This window comes from Thamnophis elegans, chromosome 4 (assembly GCF_009769535.1).
Source record: "Thamnophis elegans isolate rThaEle1 chromosome 4, rThaEle1.pri, whole genome shotgun sequence".
NCBI lineage: Eukaryota > Metazoa > Chordata > Lepidosauria > Squamata > Colubridae > Thamnophis > Thamnophis elegans.
In genome coordinates this window covers 82,719,888-82,740,775 of record NC_045544.1, presented here as the reverse complement: position 1 = coordinate 82,740,775, position 20,888 = coordinate 82,719,888, and the positions used below count along the sequence as shown (strand labels likewise).

General features: G+C 39.4%; 1 protein-coding gene across 1 annotated transcript in view; it reads right to left on the bottom strand.

Moving 5' to 3' along the window:
• The window catches only part of TOGARAM2 (TOG array regulator of axonemal microtubules 2), a 46,923-nt gene extending 30,488 nt beyond the window's left edge, over nt 1-16,435 (bottom strand). The window contains exons 1-7 of the mRNA XM_032217089.1: nt 16,411-16,435; nt 16,000-16,134; nt 14,465-14,731; nt 12,375-12,601; nt 6,415-6,590; nt 4,432-4,481; nt 973-1,151 (exon numbers count right to left, since the gene is read on the bottom strand). Of these exons, the coding sequence (XP_032072980.1) occupies nt 973-1,151; nt 4,432-4,481; nt 6,415-6,590; nt 12,375-12,601; nt 14,465-14,731; nt 16,000-16,134; nt 16,411-16,435 (1,059 nt within the window). The remainder of the gene's footprint in view (nt 1-972; nt 1,152-4,431; nt 4,482-6,414; nt 6,591-12,374; nt 12,602-14,464; nt 14,732-15,999; nt 16,135-16,410) is intronic.
• Nucleotides 16,436-20,888: the final 4,453 nt, after the last annotated feature.

The window sequence follows — 20,888 nt, the reverse complement described above, 5'->3', positions numbered from 1 at the left end:
CACTACTTCACATTTATTATAATTCTCACACGTTTTCAATGTGACATTTATTCTTTTGCATTCCATAAAATGCAATGTTTTATTTAAATTATGTGTTCATTTTGATAGCCGTTGCTGTGTGTGGAGTGGGAGTGTGCAGATATCATACAGACTTTGTTGATATTCCACAGTAATTAATAACAAATGACTCAACGTTATTCCTACCATTTTATTACCTACCTATGCATTGGGAGTCAAGCTATTTATAAGCTTTTTGGTAAATCTTTGAAAAGACCAATATAGTGTAGTACCTAAAATACTGGAATGGAATGGAAAAAACTAGCTTTTAGTCCAGCTTCTTCACTGAATACACACTGGTTGATTTTGAGCCAAGGGCATGAATTATCTCAAGGAGCTATTTTTGAAAAGAAAAGATAGAGCAGAGAGACTGACTTGAGCTCTTAAGAAAAAGCCCTTTATAGAAGGGAAGGAGGATGGATGGATAAATGGATGGAGGAACGGATGGAATTCCAGTCTAGGCCAGCCTTATTATTGGGCAAAATGAAGTGTGGAAAACCATTAAGTTTTTCATTATTTAATTCATCACTGCCTTTCTGTTGGAGAGGGAAGCATTCATGTTGATAGTTGAGCTCCTGCATTGTTCATCCTGCCAGTATCACTTCTGGGCTTAGGCCCCATTCCCTCTCTCTCCTCTGTTCTTCTCCTCCAGAAATTCCTTTCCAAAGCTTGAGGACTGTATCTAAGAGGAGATTCATAACTCATTGCTTGATAATGCCAGCTTTGCAAATGGCAGAGCAGAGCCTAGGAAGCTCAGCTTTGATGCCCGCCTTCCAAAAAGCATTCCCAGTATCCTTTTCTGCCAGTTTCAGTCCTTCTTGTAATATTTTCTTTACTTCCTCCTGCTAAATGCCAAGCTTTACATTCACCTTGGCCTTCATGCCAAAAAGCAAAAAGATCGAAGCAGACACATACCCTTCCATTGCTCTCTTTCCATTCATCATCTTTTAACAGGTAAGGATTTGAAAGCAAATCTTCCTTGGCCAGACAGAGGGAGGAGGTGGCTAGTGGCAATACGGATGCCTGTGATCCCCCAACAACCTTGCAAGGTGCAGGAAAGCCATTCTGGAAAGCAGGTTCAGATGATCCAGTTTCTGACAAGCCAATTTAAAAAAAAGGAATATATTATACAGTGGACTGTAACTACTGTATTTGTGAAAACAGCAAGAGCAAACAAAAGAATCAAGGAGCTTTCACTGTAAATGGAGTTAAAGGACTCTTGTTCATAGACAGGCTAAAGCATTGTACCAGTATAAAATTTACTGTCCCCATTGGTGATCCTCATCCTGCCACAAACACAATGTCAGTAAATTGTGCTATGCTTATTTATGGAATTAAGGTCAGAGATTGGTGTTGCCTCTGACTTTCTTTCCATCTTCCCTTATCAAACTGCATCCCAGCATTAAAATATCCATAAATCATTTCCCTTAAACACGGAATAGGCTGCACTAAGTAAAAAGTGAGTTAAGACAGAGGGCTAGGCTGGCAGATTAATCACCTGAGAAAACTCAATCTGCCTTGTGCAAGTATTTTGTATGATTATATTCATGGAGAAACCATCTGATAGACTCCTTTCAGACCCAGATGAAAGGATTCGGTTCCAGAAAAGCATTAAATCCATCTTCAAAGGAGCCTAAATAAAAGTTCCCAGGTCTGGAAAAGGCTCTCAATGACTATCAGTCACTGATGAGAGAATTATTAAGAATCCGTCCATCTCTACTCTTTCACTTGCAAATATCTACATGCATGGAACCATTTAGTTGATGCAGAGGTGTGTTGCCATATATGTTTACTTTAATTTCATTACTAAATTGACGTTAACTTATTTCTGTTGCTTTACCTGGGATTTAGAAATGTACAGAGCCCAACCATCAACTCGATGGGAAGGTTGAAATAAACTGCTTACTTCTTTCCTTGTCACAGAGTTACCTGTTCACACTTTCTAACTGTGTTAGTTCCAGTCGATAATAATTCCTATCAATGTTCTCTCTGTGTCTGTTTCTGCCTCCCTCCCTCCCTTATTCTTATAAAGAATAAGTACTGTAGGCCCTTTCCTTCTTTCTTATTCTTCTGTCAAGAAATTCTGGCAAGTTGAATTATATGAGGAAAGTTTTTTTTTATCTTGGCAGTACAGTAATTATTTATTCCCTGGGCTGATCCTCACAACCTAAGTTAGAATAGGAAGTGCCCTCTCCAGGTTAGACAGAGCTCGTATGCAGAGCATGTGTGTTGTCAAGTTCCAGGCTCAATTCCAAGGCAACCCATCTGAAATCTTGGAAGGAGCTACAATCAGGGAGCACCGACCCTATTGAGCTAGACAGATCGATTTTCTGATCCTATAATAGGCACAAATAAATCAAAGAAGGACAAAATTGAGTAGGAGAATAAGTAAAAGTTAATTAATGGTGTTAATAGGTGTTATATGGCAGGAGTTTGTCTGTTTTAATTCTATTATTATTATATACACAAAAATGTGAACTCAAAGCTGCCAGCTCTTTAGCTGGTGTTGGCCATCATATACACTGAGTTCTTTCCAAAAACCTAGGATCTGCCTAGTAGGTGTGCAGATCTAAGCTGTGTGGCCTTTTGCAATTGACAGGTGGAAATTTTGTCAAAGTACAGATTTTCGAAGTGCCGTCCAAGATTTCCCAGTATTATTATGTTATAGTCTGAACAGGGATTGAACAATGGCCTAAATGGCCTTTATAGTTATACAGTGGGACCTCCGGTCATGACCGTAATCCATTCCAGGACCTCTGTCGGCACCCAATTTGGTTGGGATCAGAAGCAAGACTGATTGTCCATGTGCGCACACACACACAAAGATGTGGAAGGGGAAATCTCTGTGGCTGTGTTTGATCACCACCCGAGGATGTGTTTGTGAACAGAGTGAAAAATTTAGCAGATTTTTTGGGTTGGTACACGATTTGGTCATGGTCAGAACCGTTTGTGACCCGAGGTTCCATTGTATTCTATTTATTTATAATTTTAAAAATATTTATATTTCATTCTATTTCTATTTGTCCTAAGATCAGGATCGGGATACAAGTAGAGAAAAGAGTCAATGAATATGAGCCACAGAAAACTGTAAAGACCTCAGACAAAAATAACAAGAAGGTTGCTTTGCTATATTACTGTATCCCATATACTCTATATGAATGGTTTAGAGAAAGCAGCAAAAATATTAGATATACATTCTAACATCTTTGACTGCCAGATACTGGATCTAAACTCCAGATTTTGAATCCAGATGAAATACCTGTTCTTATTTGCAAAGAAATTAAATTGCATCATAAAAGAATACAGCTACTTTAGCTACTTTAAAGTAGTTACCGCAATAAATTTGTTTTCAAGCGATCTCTGCTGTGGAATAATTATCAAGGCAAGCAGCTTTACCCTTTGAAATTAACACCTTTGACCAGGCAGTCACCCCAGGATAAAATGTGACATTTCATTTTAACACATAAGGAATGACTTTCCAGCTGAGCTTTTTGTACTAGTGAGAATTAAAAAGGATCTGCTTTAAAAAAAAATGAACTCAAACTATAAGCTGATCATAATTTATACAACAATGTTGTTTAAAAATCAATAACATATTTTTGTGTGTTTAATTCATTCCAGCCTGGAGCACTTTTACTGCTAAAGCTGCCACAGGGAAAATTTCATGTTTGGCAGATCAGTAATATAGTTTCATGATTGTTCGTACAATAACACAATACCCTGCACTATGACAAGAAAAATAGGTTCTCTCGGCTTCATTAATTTTTATTTATTACATTTACATTTATCTATTGCCTTTCTCCATAGTGCTTAAAGTAGTATATATGATCTATTCTCATAAAAATCTTTTCAGGTAGCTCAGACAGAGAAATAAAATTGTGTAATTTTTTGTGTGTAAGATATTACACAAAAAAATCCTAGCGTTCATCTTAATAAGATGAAGATGGGAACATTCAGGCAATCTTGGTTAACAATGGAAAAACAAGGCAAGTAGAAAAGTATCCAAACATTCCAAGAATATAATTTGTATCATTTCCAAATTGTCATTAAGAAATCTACTATGCATGGATGTTTCCAAAAAGTCGCCAAAAGTTATATAAATTCATTTTCATTAATTTTCATTTATTAAGGTACGGTTGAATGTTTTCATACAGTCTGTTCTGACTGACTCTACTAATCAGAGGGAGCTTGAGAGTTGTCCATCCTTCCCACACAAGAAGGAAAAATGAGAGAATTACCTACGCATTGACAAGCAGAATTCCATGAATGAGACAGGGCATCTCCACTGCAAAAGGCTTACTTTGAAGCACATTTAATTTATCCTGAAATATCCAACCATTGTTTAAGTTCAGATAAATTACTATATGTACCTACCTAGTGTTTTTTGGTTGTTGTCTTCACCATTTCCAGACTTTAATAATGATCTTAAAGACAATTGGGTGGGGGAAATGAAAAAATAGAGAGAAAGAGAAAAATTAAACTGTCTTTCACCCAAAAAAAGGCAAATATAATAATTTAGGGGGCTCAGTTGATAGAAAGAGTAATGATGGTGTAGTGGTTAGAATGCAGTACTGCAGGCTAATTCTACTGGCTGCCAGCAATTCGGCAAGAAAGAAAGCACTTTAGACAGTGGGATGTCAGGGGAGAGGAGAGAATGCTCAGGCTCTGCTTCCCCTGCCTCCCCTGACTGTACGTCCCTGTTTACAACCCTCTCTAAGTGGTTTAGAGAGTCAACATATTGCTCCCAACAATCTGGGTCCTCATTTTACCAACCTTGGAAGCAGGGACGTGCAGTCAGGGAAGGCAGGGAAGGCAGAGCCTCACCACTGTCATCATGAAAAGAAAAAAAAATGTAAAAGAAAAAAGGCTGAGATAGTTGCTGCCAGAGTCACAGTGGATGACTCTGCTTAGTGCTTAACTGTTTTAAAAAGCCTCTAAAAACCATCCTCTACAGGAGGAGGCAGAAGAACCACGTGCCTCATCTAGTCTGACTTTATGATCACTCGAGCACAATTAAGCAAGGGTTAAAAGCCTAAAAATTCCTGATGTAGATAAGGCATGTGGTTCTCTTGCCTCCTCCTGTAGAGGGCGTTTTTTTAGAGGCTTTTTTAAACAGTTAAGCAGAGTCATCCATGGCGACTCTGGCAGCACCTAGCCCAGCCTGACCTCAGCTCTTGCCTTTTTCCTTTTACATTTTTACATTTTCATGATGGCAGGCAAGAGCAGAATTGAAATCCTCTGTGAAAAAGCTGGAAAAGAAAAGGTACGTGTGGGTCAGAGGGAGGGGGAGAAATTCAAACGTAATCCTCCTGGTGCAACTTTGTGTGTGTGTGTGTGTGTGTGTGTGTGTTTGTTTGTTTGTTTGAGATGAGTGAAGAGAGGGAAGGGGGTAGGAAAGGCAGGGAGGGCAGCCCGCCAGCTCAGGCGGGCGAAAGAGACTTTCTTTCACCCGCCTCTGTGTCCATGGCAACCCATTCTCTCCTGTCCCCTGACATCCCACTGTCTAAAGTGCTTTCTTTCTTTCACCCACCTGAGCTCTGACAGGCGGGAGAAAGAAAGAAAGCGTGTTAGACAGTGGGATGTTGGGGGAGAGGACTGCCTCACCAGCCATAAACCTCACCACACGTCACTGGTTGTAAAGCACTATGAAGCGGTATATAAGTGCTATAGTGATTGCTATAGAAGGAACTTTAAGTACAATAACTTGTTGGAACTCCCATTTTTCTGGGAGTGTCTGAAGCGGGCCAAAAAAGTACAGCTAATCAAGACAATGAAATCCTTAATTCATAACTAGCTTCCAAATGCAAGCAAAACAGAAATTGAACCAAGAATTTCCTAACCCATTGTTCAGTTATTCTATTGCATCAAATCCATCTTCACAAGGCTCTACTTGCAAGAACAAGAGTTCCTGCAAGAACAAGAGGGGACAATAGCCATGTGGAATTTGTAGAGGCATTTTGGTTTCCACTTTAAGAACTAGAAAGCTTTTGGTCTCATACATTTAAATTCTCTTTTTATTCAGAATCTTAGAAATTTACTTAGTTATATAACACTGCAGTGTAGCTCATGTTTCTATTTGAATGAGATTTTTAAAATGCTCTATTGCTTAATGAAATTGAGAAAGCTTACATGGGACAATTTATAACCTATTGGAGAAACCTTCTCCAAAATAACATCAGATTTATGGGAAGTGTAACTCCCAGGATTCCCCAACTAGTATATCAAAACATTGCTGGGAATTGCAATGCCAGCATATCTGGAAGGTGCCATTTAATGAAGGCTGCCTTAAAATCAACTAATGAGGCTTTTTAGATGCAACTTTAAAAAAAGGGAACAGGAACAGCATAAAAGGCTTACCTTGTTTTGGGACACTCATCTATAGCAAGTGGGGCACATTCTGTCCGTGGCAAGCTTGGAAAGAGTTCTGCAGCCTTCTGAGAATTTTCTTCACATGCCTTTGCTAACTTGGGGATGGGTGGGATCAAAGCAGCACCTAAAGACTTTTTTGGATTCTCATCAGGACTATGCACAATCTACAGGCATGGATAGGAGAAAAAAATAACTTTAAAACTCTGCAGAAAGTCACTGGGACATGAGAACCAGGTTATTTGAACAACAGCCTCTTCCCATTTGATCTATCTGTTTTTAACTGTTTGTTTTATTTTTTGCTGCCTAGAGTCATATTTGTTTATCTAGATATTTATCAAATTTATTTGCCACCTATCTGTTTGTAAGGTGTGCAGCTCTATTAATTAATTAAAGCAATTCTCAAGTGTATATTGACTTGTTGCTTATCAACTACCTCATTTAGCAACTTTTTGAAGCTATGACAGTATCAGTGGTGGGTTTCAAAAAATTTTAGAACCTCTTCTGTAGGTGTAGCCTGCTTTGTGGGAGTGGCTTGCCAGCCATGTCACTGGGTGGGAGTGGCTTTCCGGCCATGTGACCAAGTGAGAGTGGCTTGGCAGTCATGTGGCTGGGTGTGCATGGCCAACTTATAAAATGTGGTGAAAGTCACTTAACAACACTCTTGCTTAGCAACCAAAATGTCGGCTCAGAAACTCTGGCACTGAAGCATGCAAGTCTTAAAGCTGTCAAGTTACAAGACTCTTGCACTCCTAACCCTTTAGAAAAAAAAACTCATGGGTGTTCAAAAACTTGACAGCTTTGAGACTTGTGGATTCAACTTCCAGAATTCCTCCTCTCACTCTTCATCTTGATGATGTGCGGATGGGGGGGGAGGGAGCTGGAACCGCTTCTAAACGGCACTGTACTTTTGTGGAACGTCTTCTATAGAAGAGGTTCGAACTAGCATGAACCCATCCCTGTACAGTATGCAAAAAAAAGCTTCAGAACCAAACTTCACATGTGTAACAAGCACAGAGTCCCGTAGTGATGTGATTGCTATTCAGCCACTTCCTAACTGGCTTATGACAATAGCAATAGCACTTAGACTGATATACTGCTTCACAGTGCTTTACAGCCCTCTCCAAGCAGTTTACAGAGTCAGCATATTGCCCCCAACAATTTGGGTCCCCATTTTATCAACCTCAGAAGGATGGAAGGCTGAGTCAACCTTGAGTCGGTGAGAACCGAACTGCTAAACTGCTGGCAGCCAGCAGTCAGCAGAAGTAGCCTGCAGTACTGCACTCTAACCACCATGGCTCACGACAAACAGAGTTAATGGTGAACACAGAAGTAAAAATCCTAAGTCATGTGATGTTTTATTTAATGACTGTGTTGAATCACTTAATGACTGAACGGGAACCAAGGTCATAATTCCATCACAGTCCTGTGATTTTCCACTTACAACTGTTGCACTTAGCGAAGGAGGTGCCAGTTCCAGTTGTGGTTGCTAAACAAGGACTACCTGCACAGGCAACCTCAACTTTTTGACCCCAGTTGAGACCAGAATTTCTGTTACTAAGCAAAGTGGTTTTTAAATGAGTTGCAGCCAATTTTATAACAGTTTTTATCACAAGTTGTTAAGTGAACCACTGTAGTTTTTAAGTGAATAACATAGTCTTTAAGCAAATCCAGCTTCCTCTATTTTCTTCGCTTGTCAGAAGCCAACTGATCACAAGTGGCTATCACATGTCACCAGGATACGGCCACTGTCATAAATACATACAGTTGCCAAATGTCTGAATTTTGATCACATGGCCATGGAGATGCTGTAACTGTCGTAAATGTGAGGACCGGTCATAAGTCATTTTTTCAGTGCGCTTGGAACTTTGAATAGTCACTAAACAAAAGGTTGTAAGTCACCTGTATTTACTGATTTTATTGCAGCAGGCTCAGTTTTTCTTCTCTGGTTATCTTCTCTCTTGCTGAGAAAGAATGACTGATCCAAAGTCACTTACAAAGGTTGGGAGCTTATTAGGATTTGAACCCTGATCTCTGCTGAATGGGACACTTGGTCAAAAGTTTACACCCCTGTCAGTTTCATGACTCCAAAAAATGATTGAAATATAGACCTATGACCAGGTGTGGGATGCTGTGGGTCTAACAACCGGTTCGTAACCCGCACACATTCGCTGTTCAATGTAAATTGTTCTTCGTGCATACACAGAAAAATTTACAGTGAACTGCGCACACGCAGTCACTTAAAACCAAAATGGCGGCAGCCAAGCAGCAGTGAGGGAACTGGTTCAGGGACGTGGCGGGCCTGGGACCCAGGCCTGAATTCCACTCCCGGTTCAGCCAAACCACGCTGAATCGGGAGCAACTCACCTCTGCCTGTGACCTAAAAGAAGTTTGAAAGGGGATGGAATTACAGAGATCGTTTGAGTACAGGAGATTTAAATATTCCATTTGGAGCAAGCCTATGTCAAATCTATGACAGATAACAGTTCAGAAAAGACCATAAAACCAGTAGCTCATAACAAAACCATCAACTCAAGCCACCTGAGGGACCACATATAGAAGGCTGAAATGGAACTGAACTAAACATTCAGAAGGAATTTCAGCTAAGGCAGTAATTCTAATTAGATGGAGAAGCTTCGGGAAAATTTCTGCACTTATTTCAAAAGTGAGTGATTTGCTTGAGAGCTGCCCCAAATCCTGCCAATACTGCTCCCTGCTGCCTTAAGCTTTCTTTTGTCTAAGTCAAACTTTCTCAAGGGCTTCACCTTGTCAAACAAGCTTCAACTAGCCAAGTTATTTTGATAGACAGGGGATACTTTTAATGCAAAAACCAGCAACTGATTTGACACCTCACTTGTCAATACCACATAAACAGAAGTTCTTGCAATTTATTTTGACTTGTTGATAGGAATATGTTTTCAGGCACAGGTATCAAGAACTGAATAATTCTTTTTTAAAATACTAATCTATACTGGCACAGCTAAGAGTCAATTAGACCATTCAGAAAAATCATGTAGAATATAAAACTCAATGATGGAAATCAGAGGTCACATTATGTTCTCACATACAGTACCTCTTTGCCCTTAGCAGGTGGTGCAATGGAAAAGAAAATGCCAAGATAATTGGACTATTGTTAATAAAAACAAATAAATCAAGGGGAAAATAACATGCCCCTCACCCCCAGCTAAACCAAACTCTGCTTCAGAAAGTAGCAACACTTGGCCAACATTTGTCAAGTTGAAAAGCTACGCAGAGTCAGGTCTGAGAAACTTGAAAACTTGATTGGGAGACCATCAGAGCTGTAGGTTATACTGGAAAATAAAATAAAAAAACCATTCCAAAATAAGGCACTGGCAAGCCACTTCTATACCATTGCCAAGAAAACTACAGGAATGTGTTCAGAAAGTCAGCAGGACTTAAGCTCAACTTCAAAGGGTCAAAAATACCTAATCTCTTGTTTATGCAGAACATACATTTTTCAGTTGCACAGAAATCTTCAGGAAGCAGAAAGATGGGAGAAAAAAATTCCACATTGCTTGAAAGCTGAAGTATTTCCTTGTTTTCTGGCTTTTCACTCTATAAATATTAGCTGTGGAATAAGAGCTCCCTCTACTTGTTTTTCCTTCTTTTCTTCTTTTTCCCCCTCAGAGTTTCAGCTCTTGATTCCTTTTAAATTCTTATTTTTAAAAACGTTACTGGAATAAATTTAGCTCTCACTCTCCAGTATGTATATGTATTATTCCTGCCAGATAGCCTTGAGTTCTGGCCAATTTTGCAATACTTTTGACCTTCCACCAAAGTCTGTTTTTCAGAAGACAAGCCTATTACTTTTTTGCATTAGTGCTCCTCCTGCTGGCCCTCCTCAACTTCTCAACCTACATGATAAGATGCAATCACAGGACCCTTGGTCCTCTCCAAATGCCATTTAATAATTGCCATGTCTAAGTTACTGCAAGTTATTAATTTTTGAAGAGCATCATATCACATTGAGTTTGCTACATGAAATATACAGTCTTCCTCAGCAATTATTCCCGCATCAGAAATGAATCTTTAATGCAGTGCAGCTTACTTTGTTGATTCTCTACATAGGCTGTTTTACCTTCCTCCAATGATACCAAAGGAAGAGAACAAGAAGGGGATCTCTTAGAAAACTGCCAACCCAAACTGCCAACTCAATGGCTACATGAACCTCCTGAAACTGGTATCCACCTCCCAATAAGTTAACAGGCTGGGAATGATGGGAGTTGTAGGGCAAAGTTGAACTGTGCCTTCTCTTGAAGCAATAATTTGCAATGAGAATCAACAATTCTTAGATGTAAGTTTATTTTGCCTGTTCCTACATTGCATGCTCTCAATCTATAGGCCAGTTCTCAGTGGCCTGCTAAGGTCTTTCATTTGACACAAAAGCAAGCAGGGGTAGCTTATTTTTGTTTCATACTAACAAGAGGTCATATTGGTATTATAGAGCCAAGAAAAATAGAACCGTAACACTGCGGTACCCATATTCTACAAGGATTTAATGCTAAAGGAAGGAAGTGGAGTTGAGCAAGGACTGCTTGGCTTGGGTTATCAGAAGATCAAAGCATGGTCCTAATGAAGAGTTACGGGGCTGCAGTGGCCGTTAGCTCTATAGAATAATGGATTTCCATGACATGAAGCAAGACTAGTTCAGTGCTAGGTAAAATAATAAGCCTTCCTGAAGATAAGAACAGTTTATTTGTTTATGCAAGTACTGGTAGAGATGGTAAGCTTAAATTAAATTCATAATTGTAAATCCCGCAGACCACTAATATGATCTGCCAAATGATCAACTGGGTGGGCGTGGCTAGGTGGTCATGTGACTGGGTGGGCATGGCCAACTTGATGTCAGCCACATCAAGGGGTGCCTCGTCAGCCTCTACTTGCCCCTTCCCTCCCAAACATCCTCATCTGCTGCTCATGGTCGTTAGGGCCCCAACAGGAAGCAGTTGTTGGAGCTAAGCAGCCACTATGAGAAAGAGTTGGCAAAACAGCTGGCTTAGTTCAAAGTCTAACCCAGAAGGAGATTCAGCAGAAGCACCTCACTGAGGACTTTCCAAGCAGAGGGAAGGCCTGTGGGAGTATAAGGCCAGGTACTGGTGCCTGGAGGCTTAGCAGGCTGAGATGGTCATCCAGTTCCAGGCCATGAGGCAGTCCCACTGGAACAAGGCCCTCCAGCTCTTCACCACCAGGGGAACTTCCCTCCAGCCTTCGGCCAAAGCCCCGCACCAGCAGGCTGAAGCAGACCCAAGTTGGAATTTCTCCCCTTCCTGACCCACACAAAAAGACCCCAAAGGAGGAGACTCTCTACAGCAACAAAAACATTCATTGCATATATCTGGCCCAGGGGTCGTAGTTTGAGGACCCCTAATTTGGTGTAATATAAAAAATGCAAATAATTTTTCTGCAGACCACCAAACTTTTCTCGCAGACCACCAGTGATCCACAGACCACCAGTTGTTGACCGCTGGTCTAAACTGCCCTTCTATGATTAATTTTTACCTAATCTTGGATCTCACTGGAATCTGCTTATTTTTTTCCCATTGAATATACATGTTTTGCTATTTTTGGAACAGTGCAACTGGAATTTATATATCCCACACACTCAAATCCTAATTTTTAATAGCAGATGTGTAATGTAAAGGAAGTTATTTTAAAAATTAAATAATAGAGTTGGAAAAGACCTTGGACCTTTAGTCCAGGAGTTCCCAACCTTTTCTATACCCCGCACCCCTGGAACGCTTCTGATATATTCTCCCCCCCCTTACAAAAGTAAATACCTGATTTGAATTATGCATGTGCATTATAACTTTGAAACTTCTAAACCCAAGTTGCACCCCCTGGAATATCGTCTCGCACCTCCAAGTTGGGAACCCGTTTCCAGTCCAACCCCCTGATCAAGCTTCCATCTCTTAAACACATCTATTTTATACCTGCTGGGTGGATGTTAATTCTGGATTAACCCCTTCAACCTGTAAAGAGCCCGAAGTATTCTCTCTAGCTTGTTGCTCTGTTTCTTGAGCTCTGTTGGTCTCTGGGGTGTCTGGTATGCTCTGAATAGGAGGCATAGGCTTGGAAGAGACCAGCAGTCTTTGAGAAGCAGATCTGGAAATGGCTGGTTTCAGGTCAGGTTCCTTGGAAACAGCTTTGTCCAGCAAGCCTGTAAATACAGAAGATTTTTTAAAAAAAACATGGTTGTGGGAATATTTGTAGATTAATGTCAAACTTCAAGGCAATGTCCCTCAGCAGCCCCAAACTGATTGCATAAGGAATTATCATTTGTTTTCCAAATCAAGCTTGTCCTATAGTGGGTTATTTTCAACACCAGGAAATGCCCTGAATAAGAGTATGGAGCATTCTTATCCTGCAGTTATCTCTATGCATACAGAGATCAAGGTGCCAGGCAGGGGTGAGATTCAAACATTTTTACTACTGGTTCTGTGGGCGTGGCTTGGTAGGCATGGTGTGGTATGGCTTGGCGGGTGGGTGTGGCTTGCTGGGTATGGCAGGACAAAGGTTACTGCAAAATCCCCATTTCCTCCTGATCATCTGGGACTTGGGAGACAGAGAATAGATGGGGGCAGGACCAGTCAGAGGTGGCATTTACTGATTCTCCAAACTTTCCACTATCGGTTCTCCAGAACTGGTCAGAACCTGCTGAATACCACCTCTGGTGCCAGGTTAATCCAACCCCTACAATAATCATGAGCTTCCAGAAATGAATCCAAGAAAAAGCTATATCCTATTTCTGAATCAGTAACAACTGGGCCTTTCTCCTAATGGAAATACGGAAAGAAAGATCATTATCTTTCGCAATTAATTCAAAGACACAAGATCTAATGGTATCATCATCTTCATTTAATAACCCCAGAATCCCTTGCGGGGTGGAGTCTGGGCAAATGATTGGAGCTGAGTAATAGCAATAATAGCAGTAGACTTATATACCGCTTCATAGGCCTTTCAGGCCTCTCTAAGCGGTTTACAGAGAGTCAGCATATTGCCCCCAACAATCTGGGTCCTCATTTTACCCACCTCGGAAGGATGGAAGGCTGAGTCAACCCTGAGCCGGTGAGATTTGAACCGCTGACCTGCTGATCTAGCAGTAGCCTGCAGTGCTGCATTTAACCACTGCGCCACCTTGGCTCTTGAGTGTTTACTGGCCAGATGCCCTTCCTGTCACCAATGCAGAATTATATTCAGCAGATATATTCTCATCGTGCCCAGAAAGAGAAATATTTGCATAGGATCGAAATCACAGCCTTCTGATTGTGGGGCGAAAGCTCCACCATCTGGCCACCGCACCACACAATGGTATGCTATACCTTAAAAAATGAAAAAGGATCCAGTAAACTGGACCTTTAAAAAAATGCATCAGGCGTATACAACAAACTCAAACAAGGCTGGGCATATGAGCAACATGCAAGAAAGAGCCCAAATTGGTAATTCTATCTACTGCATGGCTTTGGCAAGCATTAATCTCATTTCAGTTGAAGGAGCCTTCAGGTTGATTTGAAAATAGTTGGTGTGCAAAGTGGTTCTCAGTTGCTTTCATATTGAGGTCAGTAAATCAAATCAAATCAAATCTTTATTGCAATCACAGACCAGCATAATGAAGTCAGCATGTTTATGGCATCACCTACTAGACTATTGGAGAAGAAGCCTGCACTACGCAGCGCATGTTAACCCACACCGTTCTTTAAACTTTAAATAAATACTTCCTTATTTTAGTCCAGTTGCCTTGCAGATATGTGTTTCCAGAGTGATTGATCATTGTATGTAGTAATGGCAGATTTTAATTACTCTGTATTTCTGCTCTCTAATGATGTAGCTTAACTGAGCTTTAGACCACGGAGCCAATGATTCAAGAATTATGGTTTCACTGGGTACGTTATTCTGGCACAGCCTCCAGCCATAAAATTAGAATAATGACAACTTATCCAAACAAGGCTGAAAGCTATACTTGATTTATAGCAATTATATATAAAGGTTACAGATAATGTTTTCTTACCAGAATTCATCATACCTTTTTTTGATGCCAGTAGGCCTTCGGACATTCTTCTTTTTTTGAGTTTATCCTTGATTTGTGCAGTCTCCATGGCTGCACTGTTTATCTCTAATTTACTGAAACTGTACTTTGGCTGGGCATTAGGTGTCTGTGAAGAGCCATTCATGATTGTGCTGTCTGTATTCTTCTGGAGGCCATTTCTACTGTCCCAGCTTTCCAGGGAAGAAACATCTGGAGGTTCTCCTTTGCTTCCCCATAAACATGATTGTGTTTTTAAAACTGAGGCTGTGGAGCAATTTAAGCAGAGCGGCTTAGTTATTCAGACTAAATTTTACTTCTCCAGAGAACTAAAAGAGTCTGCAAAGATTCTCAGTCATCCAGGTCATTCTTGTCCCAAAGCTGCTTTTTCAGGAGGCAACTGGACTTTCTTGTTTTTTCTTTGAAGATGTTTCACTTCACTTCAGTTCTGGCAAGGTAGTGGGGAATGGAAGGCCTGCAAATGACCAGCTGTCTTCAAGGAATATAAGCTAGACAATTTGGGATGAACACACTTGAATGGTGTGGGAGTAGGAATGGATTTCCAGAGAAAAATTGCAGACTGCAGAAACCAGGAGCACTACTCAGGTGATCCTGAGGACACAGGAGAAACCTCCAAGTGCTTTAATGCCTTCTGAAAGTATGCAAATGACCAGCTGTCTGCAAAAAATATAAATCCTTCCATTCCCCACTATCCTGTCAGAGCTGAAGAAGCTTCTTGGATGAGAAGCAAAATGTCTTCAAAGAAAAAAACAAGAAAGTCCAGTTGCCTTCTGAAAAAGCACATTTGGGACTCCAGAGAATTAGGAAGTCAGGAGGTTGATTAAGTACATCAGATGCAAGGATAGTTAGCCAATCAGATGCAAAGTAAGATGTGGCTTCTCTTTCTTCTGCAAAATTCTGGATGCAGTAATAAAATGTTCTGGGGGGAAAATAGTTATCGTGCAGGAATGGGGGGAAAAGTCTTAGAATTTGCAAGAGTATTGAATGGGATAAAATGAATACTATCTAGAAATCAAAACAGCAATAACATGATGACAATATCTCTATATAAAATTCAATTTTCTTTGTGTTTGTAATATGTTCCTGGTTTGAGAGCAGATCAGAATTATGCAGTATATTGTTGAACTGCTTCTGACAGGTTTTCCATGAGCTAGACTTAAATTTGCAGCACCACTATGAAAGGCTGACTATTTCTGCTTCTCCTGTTAGTCTAATATATTCTTTCAAATTGTCTCAATACTTGCAAATTCCCATAATATTTCACCCATATTATATTGATAATAGCTATTTTATGGTCTTAGCTAATCGCAAGATTACTGCTCAAGCTGTAGCCCCTTGGAGATATGTGTATACTGAAATATGTATGAACGTACGAACAAATTGGTCAATAAAAATCATACACAGTTCTACTGGATATTAGAGAAAATCAGCTTAAGTCTCATTTCCTATTTATTGGGGTCCACCAACCACACCCATATCTAGGCTGTCAATTATGCCCAGGGCAGTGTCCTCACCCTCATCTGTGGTCACCCATCGATTTCCATGGAGCTGCAAAGTAGAATCAATGCTTCCACCTCTAGATGACTTGCATCCAGATTTTAGTTTGGGAATGCTGCCACAATATATTGCAACTTGAGCTTGGTACTTTCCTATAAAATAAAATAAAAATGAATAATAGAAGGGAGAAAAGAGAACCATCATTTGCTAATCCTTCAATTGTGCATATTCAGGTTGATGCCACTCAGGACATAATTTTCAGGGAGGAAATACAATGTGTAAGCAAACTTTCATTCTGAGAATTTACAAAAAAAAGGAAGGAAAGAAAGAAGGAAGGTAGGAAGGTAGGAAGGTAGGAAGGTAGGAAGGTAGGAAGGTAGGAAGGTAGGAAGGTAGGAAGGAAGGAAGGAAGGAAGGTTGGTCTTTACCTGCCATAAAATCATGTGTTGTCATGCACCTTGAAGAGTCTGAGATACCTGCACAGCTAAGAGCTGCAACTTCTACTCCATTTTTCTGGACCCAGAACAGTTGTTGCTTCTTTCCCAAAATATCTCAGTTTCTGCACGAAAGGACAGTATAAACATCACAATATATGGCATCATCTTTATGTCTATTACATTCTCACCTGCCAGAGAAATTTTTAAACACATAATTGTTGCTGTCAGCTATTTTGATTTAGCCATAAACTGTTGCCACCATTAAATATTTGAATAGAAAATAGTGCATAAATTTATGACAGATAAATGAATAAAATAAAGAACTGAGAACTGCTTTATACATTTAAAAAATCCTACACAAAAAGAATCTTTCTGTTTAAAAATCATGCAATTGCCATATTGAGTGAAATAGTCATGTGAATTATTAATCAAGTTGCAAATCCATTTGGTGTTATGTGCTTCAAATTTATTTTTAACTGAATATAATATTTATAGTTGTTGACATAAGGGATAAAATCAGCAAATAAATATGACTTTAATACAGCTTCTTATAAAGTTTTCAGTTAAAAACCATTGCATCAAGAATTTCCCAAAAATGCAAAGTCCACAAGATCACTAGGTCACAATCATCGCATTTCTGTTGGCAATACAAATTAGGTCAATTTATGTCCATTTTCAGAAAAAATCAAATTTGTGGGGTCCTCTCTGAATTTGATTATTTTTTTGCAGATACTTCATTACCCAACTAGGTAGCATCGTCAATGCTAGCAGTGGGTGTTGCTCTCTGTTTATATGCAGGATGTAGTTTACCTGTCAGTGTTGGTAGGTGTGTTCTTGGTACTGTAGTTCCTTGATTGGGTTGTTTTTTTATTGTTTGTTTCTCTGAGTTAGTTGTTCTTTGATTGGAGCATTGTTTACTGCTTGATTGTTGGTCTGATATAATAGGAATAGCACTTATACTTATATACCACTTCACAGCGCTTTACAACCCTCTCTAAGTGGCTTTCGGAGTCAACACATTATCCCCAACAATCTGGGTCCTCATTTTACTGACCTCAGAAGGATGGAAGGCTGAGTCAACCTTGAACCAGTGAGAATCGAACTGCCAAACTGCTGGCTGGAAGCAGTCAGCAGAAGTGGCCTGCAATACTGTGTTCTAACTACTGCGTCTGGTGTTTATCTCTGCTTATCTGAGTATTGATTGCTGATGAACAAAAATGTTTTTTTTTTTTTTTTTTTTTTTTTTTTTTTGCTTTTTGACTGTCTCACTTGAATGGATGTATTTATCTTCATGTGCCTCTTGATGGCTTCTTTATATGAGTGCCAGGCTTCCAGGAATTTTCTAGCATTTTGGACTTAAATGTCACTTGGTGTAGGATGCTCAGTTTTAAGTATGTCTCTGAAGACTGTCTCTGTACTATACAATTGAGGAGTTTTCATGATGTCTCTTGGCTACTAGTTGATGCTCATGGGTGTCCTCTGCTAGTCTTCTATCTGTCCTATGTAGTGGCTATTACAGGCCTTATACTGTAGATTGTAGATAATTCTTGGTTTTTTTCCTTTTAGGGCTACTGGATCTTTGGTTTACTTAAGATGTTTTGGAAAGCTTTAGTTGGTTTGTGTACTATGGTGATGATCGTAATAATCTGTTGGTTGTTTCGGAGATGTTTTTAATGTATGGAAGTGTTATCCTTTTTCATAGCTTGTGTGAGTTATCTTTTGAGTGGTCAGGCACTTTTTAACAAAGCTACCTGGGTATCCATTTTGTTGGAAGATGTTGTAGAGGTGATCTATTTCCTTTTCCTGATGTTCAGGGTTGCTAGTGTGGGCTTGTGCTGATCTAAAAAGTGTTCCTAGGTAGCCTCTCATGTGGGGCGTTGGGCTGTTACTGTGGTAGTGGAGCACTTGATTAGTGTGGGTGGTTTGACAATAAACTTTACTAAACAGCCCTTACTTATGTTGATCAGGATATCTAGAAAGTTCAATGTTTTGCTTTCTTCTTCTCTTGTGAATTGTATTCCTTTGAAGATGATGTTATTTGTTTCAGGTGCCTTTGCCTTTAGTTGTTTCTATTTTATTATGATGAAGGTGTTATTTCATCATATCGATCTGTACTTTTGATTGTATGTGTGAGACTGCTACAGTTTCTACATGCTATATTATAGTTTCTGCTACGAGTCCTGAGAGCAGTGATCCCATGGGTGTTCCTCTGATTTATTGGTATATTTATCTGTCAAATTGAAAGTAGGTAGTAAGGCAAAGGTCCATGATTCATGATCCATAAAATTTATTAGTACCCAATATTGCACACATCAAGACTACTCCAAGACATTTTCCTGTCTGAAGCAAACAAGAAGATACCTTTATCACTCATCCTACAGATAAATAGTTGAATTCTATTACCGACTCTTGTCCGGGGAGAACATCCTTTTGCAACTGAGGGCAACAAAATAGCTTTGGGAATATTAGACAAAGTGCCTGAAAAATACATGGTTCTGCTCTCAAAATGAGGGTGCTACCTGGGGGCTATTGCCACCATTCTCCAGCATCTTTCACTTAAACCAACCAATTCACTCTGTCTAATGACCCAGATATAAATCATGCTTTCTTTAGGAATAGGTAAGAGCAGCAAGAAAGTGGTTGATTCATAACAAGATTACACTATTATTCCATTCTTTCTCCCCAGTCAGATTTACTATAATGAGTTCGCCTGATCTGAGTTCCAGATTTGCATTTAGGTTATGAAACTCCTAATACAGAAGAACCATCAAACTAATCGGCAATTGGCAGGAAAGAAACATCATTAAATGCCCAAGAAATCATCAAAAATCAGTATTGAATTGACTTGAATGCAACTTAAATTAATTCATGTTTATTTGTAGTTGTATGGCTCTTCCATTTTATAAAAAAAGGCAAGAAAATAGATAGGTGGAAGAACCTTGGAGAACCCAAAACAGTCACATGGCAAAAGTAACATGTGGTGATTTCAGAATAAATGCCAAATATCCCCTGTGAAAGTGATCCATATGCAGCTTTTGCTTAAAGAGATTAAATTCTTTGGATATTAGAGTATAGAGTATGGAAAGAGCCTGTAAAGTATATTTCAGTGATGGACAAGCTTGATTATTATAAGAAGTGTCTTAATTCCACAGTAAAAAGAAGAGATATTTCCACAACAAATCAACCTGATCAATCATTGCAAGGGGATTGGCTTGTAAAGACAAAATCTGGAAAGACAAATTGAGTGCTTTATGCTTGCTTAAACCATGACAATAGAATAGGAACCTGGGATGGAACAATAAGTATTGATTCCAATAAAGATGAAATATTGAGAGTGCTTTTATGTATGCCTCAATGTGAAGTCAGCCAATTAACTATGAATTTGGATATAATTTATTTCTCCATTTATCACACTATAACCTGACAGTCATTGCTTAGGCATCTTCCCTGTGCAAGATTTCTTCTTTTTAGCACTCTGCTCTGTGAATCACCACATTTGATCATATGAAGGATTAAATAAGATTAAGTGTCAAATGCCAAGACAAATTGAATGTTTCATGCTAAAAAAAAAAACCCTGAACATTTTATAAAGGAAACTTCGGCAATGAAAAGTTTCTAAATGATCAAAGTTCCCGTATCTTTCTTCTTTAGTCTTAAAGGTAATAGTCACACTTCCAAGCAAATCATTCGTCTGTAAGTGGTTCACCTTTTTTTTCTTTAAAGAAGGTTATGAGGCTTTATAGGGCCTCATCACCCTAAAATAAAGGTAATTCTTGAACTAGCACCTGTGTTTTGCAGCATGCTTTTCGATTGATTGATTGATTGATTGATTGATTGATGTAAAGATTCAAGTGGCACAGAAAACCTTTAAGTACAAAAGGAAATGTCCATGTTGGGAACTAGATGTAGGATATGACCAGACTAAGCCCCGAGGGAAGGATCAAATGCATCATAAGGCATGAGTCCCTGCGTGCCCGCAAGAGATCTAACTCCATCCACCTTGAATGCCTCTTTTATCTCCTGCTCATTTCCCTTGGCTGTTAGTTGGTCAGATTATTATAGAGAGCTTAAGTTTGCAATAAATCTTTATATTCATTTGAACTGCATGAATCTTCTGATTTCCCCAGCGCTTGACACTGGATTCACCAAAAAATGCTAAAGATGGTTAAGGGAAGGTGAGAATTAAATCTATACAGCATATATCTTCACATATAAGCCCATCCTCAGATAAACCAACTCTTGAATTTCTCACATATTTTAATTTTCACAATTGGTTTATCCATGGGTACGGTAATTCATGGATTATTGGGGAGGGTTGTTTTTGTTTTTGTTTGGTTTGGGTTTTGGGGGGGGGGGGTTGTTTTAGTATTTTGATTAAAAATTCCAGGGTCAGTTTATCCACAGATGGATTTATATACAAGTATGTACATGATATAAGGATACTTTTGAAAATGGTTACCATACATACT